Consider the following 16,189-nt stretch of genomic DNA (forward strand, 5'->3'; position numbering starts at 1 on the left):
ATCTCTATCTCTATCTCTTTCTCTGTCTCTATCTATATCATTGTCTCTATCTATCTTAGTCTCCATCACCAGCTCTACCTCTATCGATGACTCTATCTCTATCTCGATCATTATCTCTTTTCCTATTCTTATCTCTATCGCTATATGTGTCTCCATCTCTACATCTATCTCCATCTCTCCAACCAAGAGTTCAAGTTGCGTAGTCACTTGTCAGAGCATGCGAAGGCGACAGGAATGCAGCTCAGGGGACAATAAATTAGCGAAGCAGATGGGAGAAAGAGACGCCGGACAGCAATTAAGTAAACGAGGAGCGAATGATTCTGGTGAATAAATCGACAGCGAATTTCAGGAGATCGGTTATAAAACTCGAACCCCATCAGCAGACCTCGTAATCGCGGTAGAGAAGCTCCGGCGAGGAACAAGTCGCTTGTTGGCGGACGAGATCCTTCTGTCGACGCAGCTCGAGCACTTTGCGATGAGAATTCGAGTGCTGAGTGAGTACGAAAGTCGGGCTAGCGGCGGGCCTGTACTCGGGCACGAGCCGCCCGGATTTGAAGCGAACTCCGCAGGCGTTGCACAGCGTCTTCGGCCCGAGAGGCCCAGTCCGCCATTGCGGCGTCTTCTCCGAAGCGCAGTGAGTGCACCTCCTCGCGCCGCTGTCTTCTCCTCTCGCGTCCTTCTTCTTCCCTCCGGCGGCCATCTCGCGAGGAAAGTCCGAGGACGAGGAAGAAGACGACGAAGTCGCCGAAGAGGAGGACTGCTGCGGAGACGACCACGAAGCGGAGCTCGCCTTGGATCGCTTGCTCCTCGCCCGGGACGGCACCGCCGACGCGTCGGACGGCGCGGGAATCGAATTCGTGGAGAGATCGCCGCCGTTGATCCACGCCGGGAAGGGGATATCCGAGAAGGAATCGTCCACGAATCTTGATAGCCACTCGAGCTCCGCCGCCTCCTCGCTCTGTCGGTAGAACCCAATTCGCACCGTAAAAAATCACAACTTTCAGCAAAAAAACTCGATTCAGAAGGAAATGAGGGAGTTACGGGAATGTAGAGATCGTCGGAGAAGGGGCAGAGCGGGGGAGCGTCGAGATAGGCGGTGGCGTCTTGCATGGGGAGAATGCTTTCAGGGACATTGGAGGCGGCGTCGAGGAGATCTTCTTGCTCGGAGAAGTCGAGAAGATCGTCTATCCGCATGGCGTCAGAGGAGGGCAGTCCGCACATATAGGCATTGGAGAAAGAAGATCCTGAAGCCTCCATTCCCATTATCGGCATCTTTCCCATCTCTCTCACTAGCTCCTCTCCTTCTCTCTATCTCTAACTGTGGAGGTGAAAGACAGTGGGTGGGATGGACAAGCAAAGGGAGGGGTAATTTATACGGGATGAGTCTCCTGCCCAAGAGAAAGTAACCATTCAGGAGTGTCTAACGTGAATCATTTCCATGCCCCCCCCCCCCCCCTCTCAAAATTTTTTGTTTCTCTCTCTAGTATTTCTAATCTTCGCTGCGATGGAAACCCTAGGGGAATTCACGACCGGGATTCATCCACGTCTGTCGTCTGCGCTAGGGAGCATTAAAAGCTTTTATAGACGAGTTCTCTACATGGAGGTGCGGTGACTTTCGATCTTTCTCTCTCTAGATGAGGATAATTAAGGGGTCGAAGAACAGTAAAAGCCTCGCCTTTGGGGGGGATGGAGGACCCTGTTCTCTACTGTGCGGGTTTTTTTTATTTCATCCGCCGCGAGATTGAGAGCGGCAACGTGGTGGTTGCGAGGCCAGATAAGCTGCAGGAGTAATTAAGTTTACGAGCTCGTCCCCTCTGCTTGCGCCCCCACCCACGTTAATGGCTTCGGAGATAGACAAAGAAAAGAGAGATGGGTAGAGAGAGAAGGGTTCTGCGGGAAGAGGGGAGCGGGGGAAGCTAGCAGGAATGGCCTGGGATGATAGAGAGAGAGAAAGAGAGATGGGTAGAGAGCGAAGGGTTCTCTGGGGGGAAGAAGAGGAGAGCGGGGGAGGTTCCAGGAATGGGCTGGGAGGATAGAGAGAGAAAGAGAGATGGGTATAGAGAGAAGGGTTTACGGGGAGGAAGAGCTAGCCGGAATAGCTGTTCGCAGTGTTTTATTGTACGTTGAAACTCCTCTCTGTTTCGCTGAGAGGATTGACAGTGTGGGTATGGTGGGAGGTCCCCCGGCGGAGAAATGGTTCGAGCAGAACGGAAAGAACACGTGTTCTGTCGGCTCCTCCAGGGGACCATCTCTCTCTCTCTCTCTCTCTCTCTCTCTCTCTCTCTCTCTCTCTCTCTCTCTCTCTCTCTCTCTCTCTCTCTCTCTCTCTCTCTCTCTCTCTCTCTCTCTCTCTCTCTCTCTCTCTCTCTCTCTCTCTCTCTCTCTCTCTCTCTCTCTCTCTCTCTCTCTCTCTCTCCCTCTCTCTCCACTCCTCTTTAACTCTATCTCTCTCTTGCATTTCACTCTCTCTCCTTTCCGCGTTATCTCTCTGGCGGTGGGGGGTGATCCAGCTAGCGCAAGCTGTCACGGATGCCGGATTAACTGCGACGGTTTCTCTCACTACCCACCTCTCTCTCTCTCTCTCTCTCTCTCTCTCTCTCTCTCTCTCTCTCTCTCTCTCTCTCTCTCTCTCTCTCTCTCTCTCTCTCTCTCTCTCTCTCTCTCTCTCTCTCTCTCTCTCTCTCTCTCTCTCTCTCTCTCTCTCTCTCTCTCTCTCTCTCTCTCTCTCTCTCTCTCTCTTTCTCTCTGTCTCTCTCTCTGTCTGTGTTACCCAAGCAAAGACAGAAGAAGTGGTGGGAAAGTGACGGATGGTAAGGATGTCGACCTGGACACTGGAGCATAAGGAGTTTTCACAAATGATCCAACTTAGTAGGAACGAATTATGGAACGAGAGATGGGCAAGAGCTACGTGGAGTGAGACAACTATTTCGACAAGCGAAAGTAATCTTTATGCGGGAGATGGGAATTGGAGTGAGATAGATAGATAGTCGGATAGATAGACGGATAGATGGATAGATAGACGGATAGATGGATAGATGGATAGATAGACGGATAAATGGATAGATAGATGGATAAATGGATAGATAGATGGATAGATGGATAGATAGATGGATAGATAGACGGATAGATAGACGGATAGATGGATAAATGGATAGATAGACGGATAGATGGATAGATAGACGAAAAGATGGCTAGACAGATGGATAGATAGATAGATGGATGGATGGATGCATGGATGCATGGATGCATGGATGGATGGATGGATGGATGGATGGATGGATGGATGGATGGATGGATGGATGGATGGATGGATGGATGGATGGATGGATGGATGGACGAATGGATGAATGGATGCATTGGTAACCAAATTTGAAAAATGAAGTGGAAAGCTAAACATCAAGGCATAGTCCAAGGAGTGCACGAGGACGTAGGCTCTACCAAAGTGAGAAAGATGGTTTACAAGTGATACAAAGATAAGAACAAGGAGCATACAGAGCTGGAAGGGTCGTGCAGCTCCGCACCTCATGGATACTGCCAACTACAATAACTATTAGACAATGATTTCCAATGAAAACGACACATGCACACATATGTGTTTATCCTCGTTTGTGAAACGACATATATATGTTGTAAATCTCCAGTCTGGTCTGCTCCAAGGAGGAAACAGAAAAATAACAGATACATTGATATATGAGTTCAAATCAATGAATTTTTTTCCTTAAAAAAGGACAGAAACATCGATATATACATGGATAGATAGATATCACACTATGCATTAATACTACTTCACAAGTAAAACTTCGGGGTAAAATGATTAAGGTCAAGGAACCCAGAATTTTTTTTTAAAGATAGATAAATCGACAGTGTACAATATGCATGAATACCACCACTTCACAAGTAAAAGTTACGGGTAAAACGATCATCTTCAAGGAACCCAGCAAAGTTCAAAAGAACTCTAGATAGATACTTAGAGAGAGAGATGGAAACTGATAGAGAGAGAGATCCATAGTTGCGCAGACGAAGGGCATGCAGCCAAAAAGCGACGGCAGTGCATGTCCTTCTATCTTGCCCGGTGGTGACGTGGCGCCCGCACGTGCGCCAACATCCTCAACATGCCACGTGGTGCCCCCTGATTGACTCTCTTCCAAGGACTACGGGCCCGTACACCGCTCCTTTCTAAAGGCGTTGACGTGAAACAGTCGTCTGGCATTATCACGTGATCCTCACACCGCCCCCTTTTTATTTCGTGCTTTTTTCTCTACTGCTTTATCATTTCAATTATTGTTCTTTTTTTGGTATTTATCCCACTCATTATTGAGATGACTTTATTTTTCATTATTTAAGTTATTGCCTCCCGCCAAACCTCTTGTCCTCTTCGTCACGTGATAGCGGAGGTCCCGAGACTTGACCCCCCCCCCCCCCCGCCGTAAAAAAGAAAAATTTAAGATATATTTTACAGGATAAAAACATGCGGATAAAATAGTTGGAAAACAATAGCGGCGGCGCCGGCGGCGCATGTGAGGGAATAATAGCCTGCCACGTGGCCACGTGGCCAGACGGATGAGTCGTCTTTCTTCCAGTTGGTGGGTTCGGCACTGGACAGGCTACAGCTCCGTCATCCGTCATCCTTCTGAGACTGATGACGAAAATCGATGGAAATCTCAGTTGCCCGGTGAAGAAAAATGCTTGAGAAACTGAAAGGGAAAGAGAGCAAGAGAGCTTGGGAGGGAAGGTTCCGTACCTGTTATCCGTAAAGTTCCAGATCATCCAGGACGCGGACAATGGACGGAACGGGACGAAGATCGTACGGACGAAAACTGTCCCGTCCACAGGTCTCGAGACAAATTTCCGTCCTGGTTTCCGTCCAACCTCGTGGATGGGACAATTTTTTCATCCTGGGACGAGAAAACCGTCCCGTCCGTGTCCCAACACTAGTATAGTTCAGGATCGTCGAACGATGGACGGGACGGGACGAAGACCGTCCCGTCCAACGTCCAGAATCAGTGCAGGGACGCGGACGGGATAGTTTTTTCGACCACTTGGATGAAATTTCTGCAATTTTTCTGGGACTGGTAAGTATTAGAATTTTTTAACTTAGGGACGCGTTGGGCCAAGAGGGACTGAAAGTGTTATGACTGGGCAGCCATTGCCTATACTAAATTAGCCCACACGGGATTCCCCCAAAATATCAGACAAAAATTAATGCTTGGGGAACATAATCATGTTCATGTCCGCCTAAATTAGCCCTTATGGGTCCCCCAAATATCAGACAAAAATTAATGCTTCGGGAACATAATCATGTTTGTGTCCACCTAAATTAGCCCACATGGGATTCCCCCAAATATCAGACAAAATTAATGCTTCAGGAACATGATCATGTTCATGTCCGTTCACACGCATTCATTCCAGAGAGAAATTCATGACATTGTATAACAAAAAAACATTCTCAGAGAGATAATTAGAGGAAAATTGTTGCAATGGAGTATAGAGAGACCCGGGGGGCCAGCTAGGTAGAATGTCTCACGTGCCGTCGGTTCCATCTGAGACATCATATAGACATGGTTAACGTCACTGTCAAATACTACATTATTCATATAAAGATGGTTAACGTTACTTTTCTCAAACTACAGTATTGATATAAACATGGATATCGTTACTTTTTAGATTACATTATTCATATAAACATGATTAACATCATTTCCTAATAGTATGCCATTCACACAAACATGGTTAACATAATTTTCTAAGAGTATGTCATTCATATAAACATCGTTAACATCATTTTTAAGTAGTAACAACACATGAAAATAGGCATGGCGAAGCACATAACGTAAGAACTTTGGATCATTAAAACAGGTTTTAAAGATGATTTGACCTCTGAAACAATGTAAAAAAGTGGATTAACGAAGATCGACAAGAAACAGCGAGGATTCTGGCCATTAGTGCCGGAATAAACAGGTTTTCAAAACAGTTATTGAAGCTTCAAAAGATTAAAAAAAATTAAGTTCCTCCGTGGAAACTCTGCGGAAATAGCTACCAGTAAGTAAGCAGCTACTCAACATTTTGTATATAGTTTTGAAGGAGTGGTCATACTTGCGATTCTAAGGGCACGACTTCAGGGTACGTGGGTCCTCAGTCTACTCAACCCAAGCATTAGAAAATCATGTGCCTGCATGCACCAAAAACCCCATGTTCATGATGATGATGATGAAGCTTCATTACATGTAACCAAGACTAGATGGTTACTCAGATGCAATTTTCTTTTTCCAAGATGAGAAATGTAAAAAAAAAAATGCAGAACACAGGTCAGATGCAGAAAAGAATGTCTCTAGTTCTCTCTCCAGCTATCTACCTCTCTCTCTCTCCACCTCTCTCCAGTTGTCTGTCTTTATCTCTCTCTCTCTCTCTTTCTCTCTGTAGTTAATTATACCGCTCACTCTATTTTTCTGCCTCCCTCTCTCTTTAGTTCTCAAGCTATATGTCTGCCTCCCTCTCTTTCTAGTGCTCTCTGTATTTGTCTGCCTCCCTCTCTCTCTTTTCTTCTGCCTTCCTCTCTCTCTAGTTCTCTCTCTATTCGTCTGCCTCCCTCTCTCTCTAGTTCTCTCTCTATTCGTCTGCCTCCCTCTCTCTCTAGTTCTCTCTCTATTCGTCTGTCTCCCTCTCTCTCTAGTTCTCTCTCTATTCGTCTGCCTCCCTCTCTCTCTAGTTCTCTCTCTCTCTATTCGTCTGCCTCCCTCTCTCTCTAGTTCTCTCTCTATTCGTCTGCCTCCCCTCTCTCTCTAGTTCTCTCTATTCGTCTGCCTCCCTCTCTCTCTAGTTCTCTCTCTATTCGTCTGCCTCCCTCTCTCTCTAGTTCTCTCTCTATTCGTCTGCCTCCCTCTCTCTCTAGTTCTCTCTCTATTCGTCTGCCTCCCTCTCTCTCTAGTTCTCTCTCTATTCGTCTGCCTCCCTCTCTCTCTAGTTCTCTCTCTATTCGTCTGCCTCCCTCTCTAGTTCGCTCTCTTTTTGTCTGCCTCTCTCTCCCTCTAGTTCTCCCTCTATTTGTCTGCCTCTCTCTCAGTAGTTTTCTGCTTCTCTCTCTAGTTGTCTGCCTCTTTCTCTCTCTTTATAAATCTCTCTCTAGGACCATCTGCCATGGAAGAAAGAAAAGTAAAACCAAAACCCCCACGGCAACCATGAATGCAATCTCCCGGCAGCATCAAATCAGGCTGTCCCTCACATATGAACTAGACTAGACTAATCAACTGGGCTCGTGTATCAAAATGTCATTTTACTTGGCTTAATACTTCAGAGAAAAATATTCTTCAGGTAAAATGCCAAAAAAATCACTTTTCATAATAATTTTCATGAGAAAAATCAAACACAGAACGTTAAGCAATAAGGTCTGGAGGGAGATTCAGACGGGGAGAGAATAGGAAGGTTGAAATTCCCTTTTTTTTTTTACCAGGAGTTTTTCGTTTGCGGGGTAGATATTGTTCATTTACCAAAATTTAATCGATTATTCAAATCGCATAAATAGAACTCCTAGTTTTATATTAAATGAATCAGGAAAAAGTAAATTTCCTCCCAGTTCAACCCAGTTGTCCCATAAAAGCAGGCATAATTCAGATATAATCCTTCAAGAATAATTCAAACGAAGATTTGAGATTTCAAGGATAATGGTAGGAATCAATGTAAATAGATTTCAAGAAAAAAAAACTGAGAAAAAGCGAGGATGAACTCAGAAGAACGATGGGGCAGAGATTATTCAAACAAAGAAAGAAAAAGGAACTAAGCTCTCGAAGAAAATTACAGCGCAGCATACCTTCTGAAAGGTCTCTGTAGCGCCTGCAAGTCAATCTGAGACTCGAATTAAGCCTCGCCATCGTCACAGCGCCAAGAATCGGGAGCAAAAGCCCAGAACATCCGCCCAACTCCGACGGAAACCTAGCGCGGAAAATCAAAACAAAAACCCTTGAACGAAATTGCAAAATGGAGGAACTTTAATGCAAACAGACTGTAAAAGAACAATCGACAGACCTAGAAGACGAAGAAGCGCGACCTGGGGACTTGAAAGCCTGGTTCCTAGACGCAGAGAACTGCATCGTTTCAGAGTTGGCCGCGCGCTGCTTCATGAAAGAGTTGATGCAGGAACGAGCCGCGCGGCTGCTCATGGATCTGAAGCCATTGGAAGCCATGAACACGACTCAAGCTGCGCAATATCGTAGGTTTTGAGTAATCTACCTTCTACTGATCCCCCTATTTGTATCTACCTTCTACCATTTATGTTATTATTGAGTTATATTACAAACCTTCATTTTCTTTAAAATGTATGTAACAAATACACAAGCTACTCCACTAGTTCACTGATAGAACTCTCTCAAGATCAAAGATTTAAAAAGCTTTATACTTCTTGACATTGGTTAGAATTGAATTTGAGTGATTTATGAAGTCAGTCTAGAGTTTGACCCCCTTCCATAGAAGACTTCTTTGAACATTGTGCGTTCCAGATACCATTTAATGAAAGTATTGGTTTAGATTTCCTTCCAAATGATTCCCATAGTATGACACAAATATGATATCATCCTAAAAAGACAAGTGAGATAATATCTTCATCTCAGGGTTCTAATGAGGTTTCTTTGGAAACCTTTCATGTTATTAAGGTTTTAAGAAATACACAAATAAGTATACTCAATAAACGTTTCGGAAATTCCTGTAATGCATTAACGTCGTTAGTGTAGAGGTTTGATATTAAATAATCAAGAATAAATACCCTTTCCTCCATATATTTCTTTTCTTAAAACTTGCATTAGTTTATCGCACAATTGATGTCATTTTTATTTAAAAGATCACAGAGATGATGTCTATATCTCGCATAGCTGAATAACATTTCTGATTAGTATTTTAAGAAATATGCCAATTATTAAATTGATTAAAGTTTTTCAGATTTTAAGAGATAACCCCCATTAAGGTAGATATTACTACATTGCAGTATATATTATCAAGGCCACTACGAAATAATAAAGTATATACTTATTTCCATCCTTGCTCATATTTTTTTCCTTTTTCCTATAACATTTTCCCATGAAACATGTTTCACTTATGATCACCATCAGGTGAAGTTATCGATCTAGATTTCCATTCATTACAATTACATAGCATCTCACACATATGGTATCATCACGAAATATATTAGAGATAGCATCTGAATCTCAATGGTATCATTAATGTTTTGATCAAAACAATTCAAATCAATGGTATCATTAAGGTTTTGATCAAAACAATTAAATTATTGATTTTTAATAATTCATAAAATTTATAACCATCATTGTTATATATAGTAATTAATATTATAACTAATAATTTAATGACTATAAGGTATATATCCCCTTCATAAGTCAGATATATTGAACTTTTCTGGTTCCTTGAATAGTCTTCCCTTAGTAATTATAAAGTATAATTAATAGTCCTCCTTAAGAATTATAAAATATAAGGCACTTGATTTTAATAGTCTTCATGTATAATAGCCCTCCTTTAGAATTTATAAAATATAAGGCAATTGATTTTTATACCTCTCCTAAAAATTTACATTAGTAATCGTTAATGTGATATCATCTCTAAAAGCATTACAGATGATTTCTCCATCTCAAGGTGTCAAATAGTTCTATCAATTTCCAGACATAAAACTGCACAAAAGAGCATTATCTATTTATTTCATGGATATCCATACTTGAATACTTGAAAGTCAAAAAGTTTATTCTTAATGAATAATTAATAATCTTACATTATCATAGTCATAAATGTTAATAATGAATTTTTTAGTGAAAACAAAAGACAAATGGGTCAGGGGTGGTGCCTCGATTTGGAGTACTTTTGGATAGGGAAATATCCAGACATGGCAGTTTGCACAGCTGAATTTCTGGGAAGTATTTTTATAGGAAAATTTTGTATGTTTGGAGAGAGAGCTCTAATTTTTTATCACCAATCACCAAGATCCATACTTTCTAGGATTTTGATTCTAAAATAAGAAATAATAAATTTTTATATTAGGGTAAAGAAATTGTTTTTTTAATTAAGACATATGCTTCAGTCTCTAACTATAGATGTCTATGCGGACCATTGCCCTGTTGAGAGCGTAAATAGCTGACCAAATCATAAATATTGGCATGAATGTACAGGGTCAATGGGGCCTCCTGAAGCCTAGTATTATTTAGTGTTTGAAATCTCAGGTAAGTTGCATCATGGGGGTCAATCCGAGGCTGAGGGTATTCTATTCCAAACCCTTGATTCATCCTCCTGAAACCCCTTCTCCAATGCATTTTTGAACAAGAATGGACAAACGAAATGGTATTTCAGATGAGGAGATCAAATAATAATCTTTAGTACTCTAGGCCTCTCCTGATTTAATGCCTTAAGAATGGATGATCAAGATGCATCAATCTTCTCTTCAGATCCACGTCTTTCATTGGTCCAGATCTGAAAAAATATGTATCATATTTGACGTTATGCTAAATCCAAAATCATCAAATTAGTTTGTCCAAGTCATGGTTGTCGAAATTCGGAAAGAAGATTCAAAAGATATGGAACCATCTTGACATTGAATGATCCAGTTTGTGGTTTGGAATACAAAAGAAATGCTAATCCATCTTTTAATTTATGATTATCTGAGGGCATATTTCCTACAGTTCATTGTTGAGGCAGGCCTTATTAGCATTTTTTTTCAACATCAATGTACAAGAACCATAACATGCTAACTGTGAAATTAATTTTATGGATTTTACATTTTTATTCACTTTAAAATATGCGTAACTATTAAGATGATTCAATCTATTTTGGAATGATATTATGATTTTTATGGATTTTAATGTCTTTTTATGGACATGTCTGATATAAAATATTAATTAAAATAAAATTTAGATTAGAATATATTTAGGATTTTTTATATCATATTCAAGAGGATAATAATTTTTTAAGCCATCCCACATATTTTGATTTTAATTAAAGTTATAATTTGGCTTTTCATGCATTTTCCCTATATCAATTATTGTCTTCCACGTCTCACCATTTGATTTGCTTTGACGGAAATCATTCATCAGTTTTCCCCATTATTATCTGAATACTACAAAAAGATCTTCCATTATGGCATTTTAAATTGTGATGCCATAATTCACTAATCACAAGCTGGCTTTAAAGTAATGTACACTGCAGAACATGTTTATCTACTCCTAAAGTCACGCATCCATAGCCCCTCAACTGGTAGCTCATTTCTTTCCTTCAGAACCTGAGAATCTTCTCATGTTGCACACTTGAGAAATTACCCCTCCCATGTAAGTTGTGTAAACATAACCATAAACTCGCAGGCGGCACATTAGGAGTGTTTACGAGCAATAGGGAGAAAACTCAATTCAAAGAATGTTCTTTCTTCAATTTTATCAATGCTATCTGACACACGTAAACTCACATCTTAGATAATGTACACTGCGGAACAGTATTTCCAATTTTGTTTTTCAAATAAAATCCATGAAGATGTGAGCCATTTACTTGAATCTAAGGAGTCAAGGGGTTAGTCTAAAAAATCAATACAATAAATAAAATAGAGCTTAGGAAAATAAATCATAAATTTATCATTTTACCTATAAATGGTGGATAATGCAAGTGAAAATCTAAAAATATGTGGTAGAAAAGAAATACAATTTGTATTAGAGTATTTGAGTGCTTTAGTGCAGGTGAAATTGTGATAGTCCTCTTCAAAACATTAGTGGATCACTTGGATGAGGTCAAACAATAATTTGAATAATAATGAATCATTGTCACATTCTAAATATTGTCATCAAAATAGGAAGATTCTATTTTCTTTGAATGAAGTTCTGTGTAAGACAAGATTAAGATGTACATGAGGATGAAATCTCAGTGGATTTAGTGAAAATGATTATGTGTTTTGATAAATTTTCAACCTCAACCAATGGGCTTCTTATTAGATTGCACATCTTTATTAATATCAGGAAGCATGCGTATATGGAAGGTTGAACTCAAGACATCCTCACTGGAGGTGACTTTGATCTTAACTAGTGTTTATATTAAATTTTCTCCTTATTTACTCTATCTCCTCTTATATGCTTATGCATGTTGAACCATATTGCGTTACTTGATTGAATATTCATAATGCTTCCATGTAAAATATATTGAGTGATTTTTTCTCATAGAATATCTTTAAAATTTTCTGTGGAAGAAAATAAATAAGTATTTGTGTGCGTTTTGGTTAATTCAATTCACAGAATTAAGTAGATCCGAGTTGGCTTTTAGAGTCAACTAAGTAAAGGTTTTGTTAGAGAGCAAGAAGAGACATAAGGGGTCGAGTTCTAGGAGGTCGATCATTGTAACCCTGTGGAAGACTTTTGGGGGTCGATGATGACATGTTTTCACCAATGTTTTATTTTCTTGATATCCTTTCTATGACTTATTTACAAGTATTTTACTCGGTGAATTAACTTGGTAAGGTCTCATCATCATATTGGTTTGGCTACCCCCAAACAAAATTACGGACTAACTGATGGCGCATGTTATCAAGGTTCATCGACGACGCCATCCGCATTGCCCGCCACCATCATCGCAGACCGGGTGAAGATGCTCGTTATCGCCTTTTGATTTCATCGTGTTTCTTTTAGTCATAATTTGTGTTTTCTTCATATTCATCCTGTTTTCGTTGCACCGACACATCCCGTGCCCACGTTTTCATCGTCATTGGAAGGGGCATCCAGTCCTTTCCCCCTTTTTCTCTTTTAATTTTCAATTTTCTCCTTCTATATGTAATGGGGGCCCATTCTATAAGGGCCCCTAATGAACTTGAATTGCCTCTTTTGTTGACCCACTAAGGGGGGGAGGGCATTGACCTCTTCCCCTTTTATAAGAGAAGAGGGGAGGCGCCCTAGCCCCTTAGACCAGGAAGAACAAGAAGAAGAGTTTACGTTGTTTATTTTCTGGTGTCCCCTTTCGTCAGAGAAGAGAAAGCAAGAAGGAAGGGGAGAAGAGGAAGAACGAGAAGGCTGGGGAGATGATGGCTCACGCCATCAAAGATCGTTGACGACGTCGTCCGCACCGCCTGACACCGTCGTCGAAGGTCAGGTGAAATTGCTCAAATTGTCGTATTTTGTTTTCTTCATTCTTTCTCATGTATTGTGTTTTTCTCCTCTCGTCATTGTGTTTTCGTTGTGTCCACGACGCGTCCCTACTTCCTTCGTGGTCATCGCGGGGAGGGATCCTTAGCCATTCTGGATTCCCTCCCTTGTGCCTTTGTTTCTTGTTTTGTTTTCTTTTCTTTTTGTTTTAATTTCCCCCCCTTGTATTTTGTAATGAGGGCCCATTATATAAGGCCCCCCCCTTAATGGACCCTTCTTCCCTCCCCTTTGACCCAATTTGGGAGCCCATTGACCTCTCCCCTTTATAAGGGAAGAGAGGGTGCCCTAGACAATCAGACTACGAACTAGAAGAAGAAGCATCGTCATTTTTTTGTCTTGGTCTCCCTTCCTCGCTCAAGAGAAGAACATAGAGGAAGGAGGACGAGGGAATTCGAAAGGGAAGGAGGGAAAATTGGGGTTGGGAGTCGACTCCACCCCTCCTAAATCTTCAATCAATCGCGAGCGCCTCCGTTCCTCTTCTTTGGATGGTCATCCCTCTCGGTTGAATTAGCTCCTTCTCGCCGCTGGTATTCCACTGCAGGAAGAAGGAACAGGATTAAACGGTGATCCAATTAGCCCACTTGGACCCTCCGCTGGTGCGCGCACGATCAATTTGTGGGAATCTGCTATCGTCATGCGTGAATCACCAGCAGATACCAATCTCTGCTTCCGTCTAGTTCTCTTGCAGACGGACGAACCCATCGATCATGACAGGCTACGCACAGCGCCCTTATTTGAGTACAGTTGCGATTGTTGAATCCAATGGCCGGTCGGTAGATTTTGATAAGTAGAACGTGATCAGCGGATTCCGATCTCTGTGAACGATGCCAGCGATCACTCATCTCTGGGCAGGGCCTTCAGATCTGGTCGATGATCCTCTGCCCCAGGAGTAGGACTTGCAGTCGACTTGCCCTGTCGTGGGCATCGTAAGGAGGACAGTTGTTGCCAGCAGACCAAGCTGAGGCTATGTAGAAAAGGCATCATTCTTGTGGCGCGGCCCCTTCGACATTGACTAGCGAGCGTTGCTGTCGATAGCTGGTGCTCACCTTGACGATTGCTCGCCTCCACTCTCGATATCCTGACGTGGATCCACCTGAGAGTGATGACGTGCCGAGAACCCCTGCTCGTATCACCATCTTGAACCCGCACGCACCTGTCCGCCCATAAGGACATGCCTAGGAATCAGAATCCCGCCTGAGCCGGTTCGCCGCGGCCCATCGTATGCCCTCCTCCTCCGACCTTTACATATAGCTCCAGCACCGTCTTATTGGTTGAGCCACCGTCTACTCTCCGGTGTCTCTTCGCTCCACTTGCTCCGAATTTCCGCCGACGTCGACAAAATTCTAGACCGCGAGCCATGCTGACGAGGTATGCCATCCTCTCCCAACGCTCATTTATTTACCTTTTTGTAGTATACTTTTGTCTCGACTCCACTGCGCTCGGGCTAGGTAGGTGAGAGAGACAAATTGAGAGAAAACTACGACTATGTGAGTGTCTTACCGGTATGGATGAGTACGTCTGTTACGTGCGAGCCCTACGGACAGAATCCGTTCTGTCGTAGACGCCTTCGTCACTACGACGAGGTTTGAGAGGCCACCGTCGCCGCCACCCGGCAACCCCGTCCTAGCTTGGAGCTTAGTGCCTCCCTCAAGTCGGAGCCTGCACGTACGACACGTAGGATACCCATTCATCACGATGTAGTTTTATAATCCGTCAGGGTTGCATCTGTCGAATGATGACGCCATCGACGTTCAATACCATCATCCCTTATCAGTACCAAGCCATCATACTCGATGCTGACCTGACGACGTCCCCGATGACGTCCGACATCAGGAAAGGAATTCCTACCTGCACGCAGGTGTTTCTAGCTCCTAATTGGAGGGTACGTGTGTGAAGATCCTGCTGGGTGAGCACCAGCTCCCAGCCATCATCAGACGACAATGAGTGCAAGAGATCGTTACCGATGTGTCACTCGTAGGTCAGCCGTTGAACATGGAATAGTGGGGTGAAAAGGGAGACCTTGTGAGGAAGAGAAGGAATGCACGTCTCTCCAAGACCTGCCTCCCTCCTCATCTTCCCCTCGACGGCACCCAATTTTCTCATTTCAGAGTGGAGCAAACAAACAGCGCTAGGCATTCCGTGCATGGAGCTGTCGATCGCGGTTCACGTGTCATCGTTGACTAGACTGGAGCCACCAAGAGACATCTACAAAAACCTGGTTCACGGTCTGCACGGGAATTCTTCTGGCCCTCCTGGCTGAGAGTTCCAATTGAATGGGAATTTGACCTGACTGATGGTTCATTTGATTGGGAATTTGCTCGATCGTGGCTCCATTTGAACGAGAATCCCAACTGAACGAGAGCTTGTTCAATTGGAACTCTGATCCAATTCTGCTCGGTCGTGATCCAATTCTGATCGGGAATCTGCAAAGATCGTGAACTCAGTCGAATGGGAAATCAGCTTTGTTCATCACTCAGAATTGACTGGGACTCCGGCCAGATCGTGAGCTCATTCGGCTGAGGATCTATTTAGTCGGAGCCCGACAGATGGAGTATTGCGACCTGGTGTAGGCTCCAAACTGATCGGGAACCCGCCACGGCCCTTACAGTTTGATTGAATGCTGACGCCTGAGGACCCTATTGATAATCTTCAAGCTCTTATCGTGGAGTCCATCTGGAGGATAGCTGGGCGATTCCCTTAATCCTGTTGATGCCCAGACTACTCAACCTTACGATGGAATTACGACGGTGATCGCCGCCCATTCCCAGTGGGGCGTGGGTGTACGTGCGGGATCCCTCGACCTTCTCCTCTAGGCGACACCAAGCCGCTGCCACCTTGCGGAACTCTCCCGTGTCGAGGTACTTCCGCAATGGTAGCCAACCGCCTGATTTACTGATCCACACCGTCGTGAGTTTGAATGATCACCCACACCACCTCTGTTAGTCGTCGCGTCCCCCGAACGGGTATTCTGCTATTAAAGCGAATCAACCCGTTGCCGCCCGCTCGCCATAGCTGCCCATCGTGTTAGTGTTGTG

General features: G+C 43.2%; 2 protein-coding genes across 3 annotated transcripts; both read right to left on the minus strand.

Annotated features, from left to right (window-relative positions):
- Window positions 1–295: 295 nt before the first annotated feature.
- LOC144712172 (GATA transcription factor 4-like) lies at window positions 296–1,281 on the minus strand. The gene is made up of 2 exons (XM_078586369.1): window positions 1,042–1,281; window positions 296–958 (listed from the first exon to the last, which is right to left on the minus strand). Exons 1-2 carry the CDS (start codon window positions 1,279–1,281, stop codon window positions 377–379), a joined length of 822 nt encoding a protein of 273 aa, XP_078442495.1. The 3' UTR covers window positions 296–376.
- Window positions 1,282–5,344: 4,063 nt separating this feature from the next.
- On the minus strand, window positions 5,345–8,233 carry LOC144712391 (uncharacterized). 2 transcript variants are annotated; one of them, XR_013583783.1, is made up of 4 exons: window positions 8,020–8,231; window positions 7,805–7,926; window positions 6,094–6,169; window positions 5,345–5,540 (listed from the first exon to the last, which is right to left on the minus strand). XR_013583783.1 is itself a non-coding variant. In XM_078586649.1 (3 exons), the coding sequence occupies exons 1-3, from the start codon at window positions 8,175–8,177 to the stop codon at window positions 5,521–5,523; spliced, it is 300 nt and encodes a 99-aa protein (XP_078442775.1). In that variant the 5' UTR covers window positions 8,178–8,233; the 3' UTR covers window positions 5,345–5,520. The 2 variants fall into 2 exon arrangements, 1 of the variants encoding a protein (XP_078442775.1); XM_078586649.1 differs by lacking the exon at window positions 6,094–6,169 and having other exon boundaries at window positions 8,020–8,233.
- Window positions 8,234–16,189: the final 7,956 nt, after the last annotated feature.

Source organism: Wolffia australiana, chromosome 14, assembly GCF_029677425.1.
Source record: "Wolffia australiana isolate 7733 chromosome 14, ASM2967742v1".
NCBI lineage: Eukaryota > Viridiplantae > Streptophyta > Magnoliopsida > Alismatales > Araceae > Wolffia > Wolffia australiana.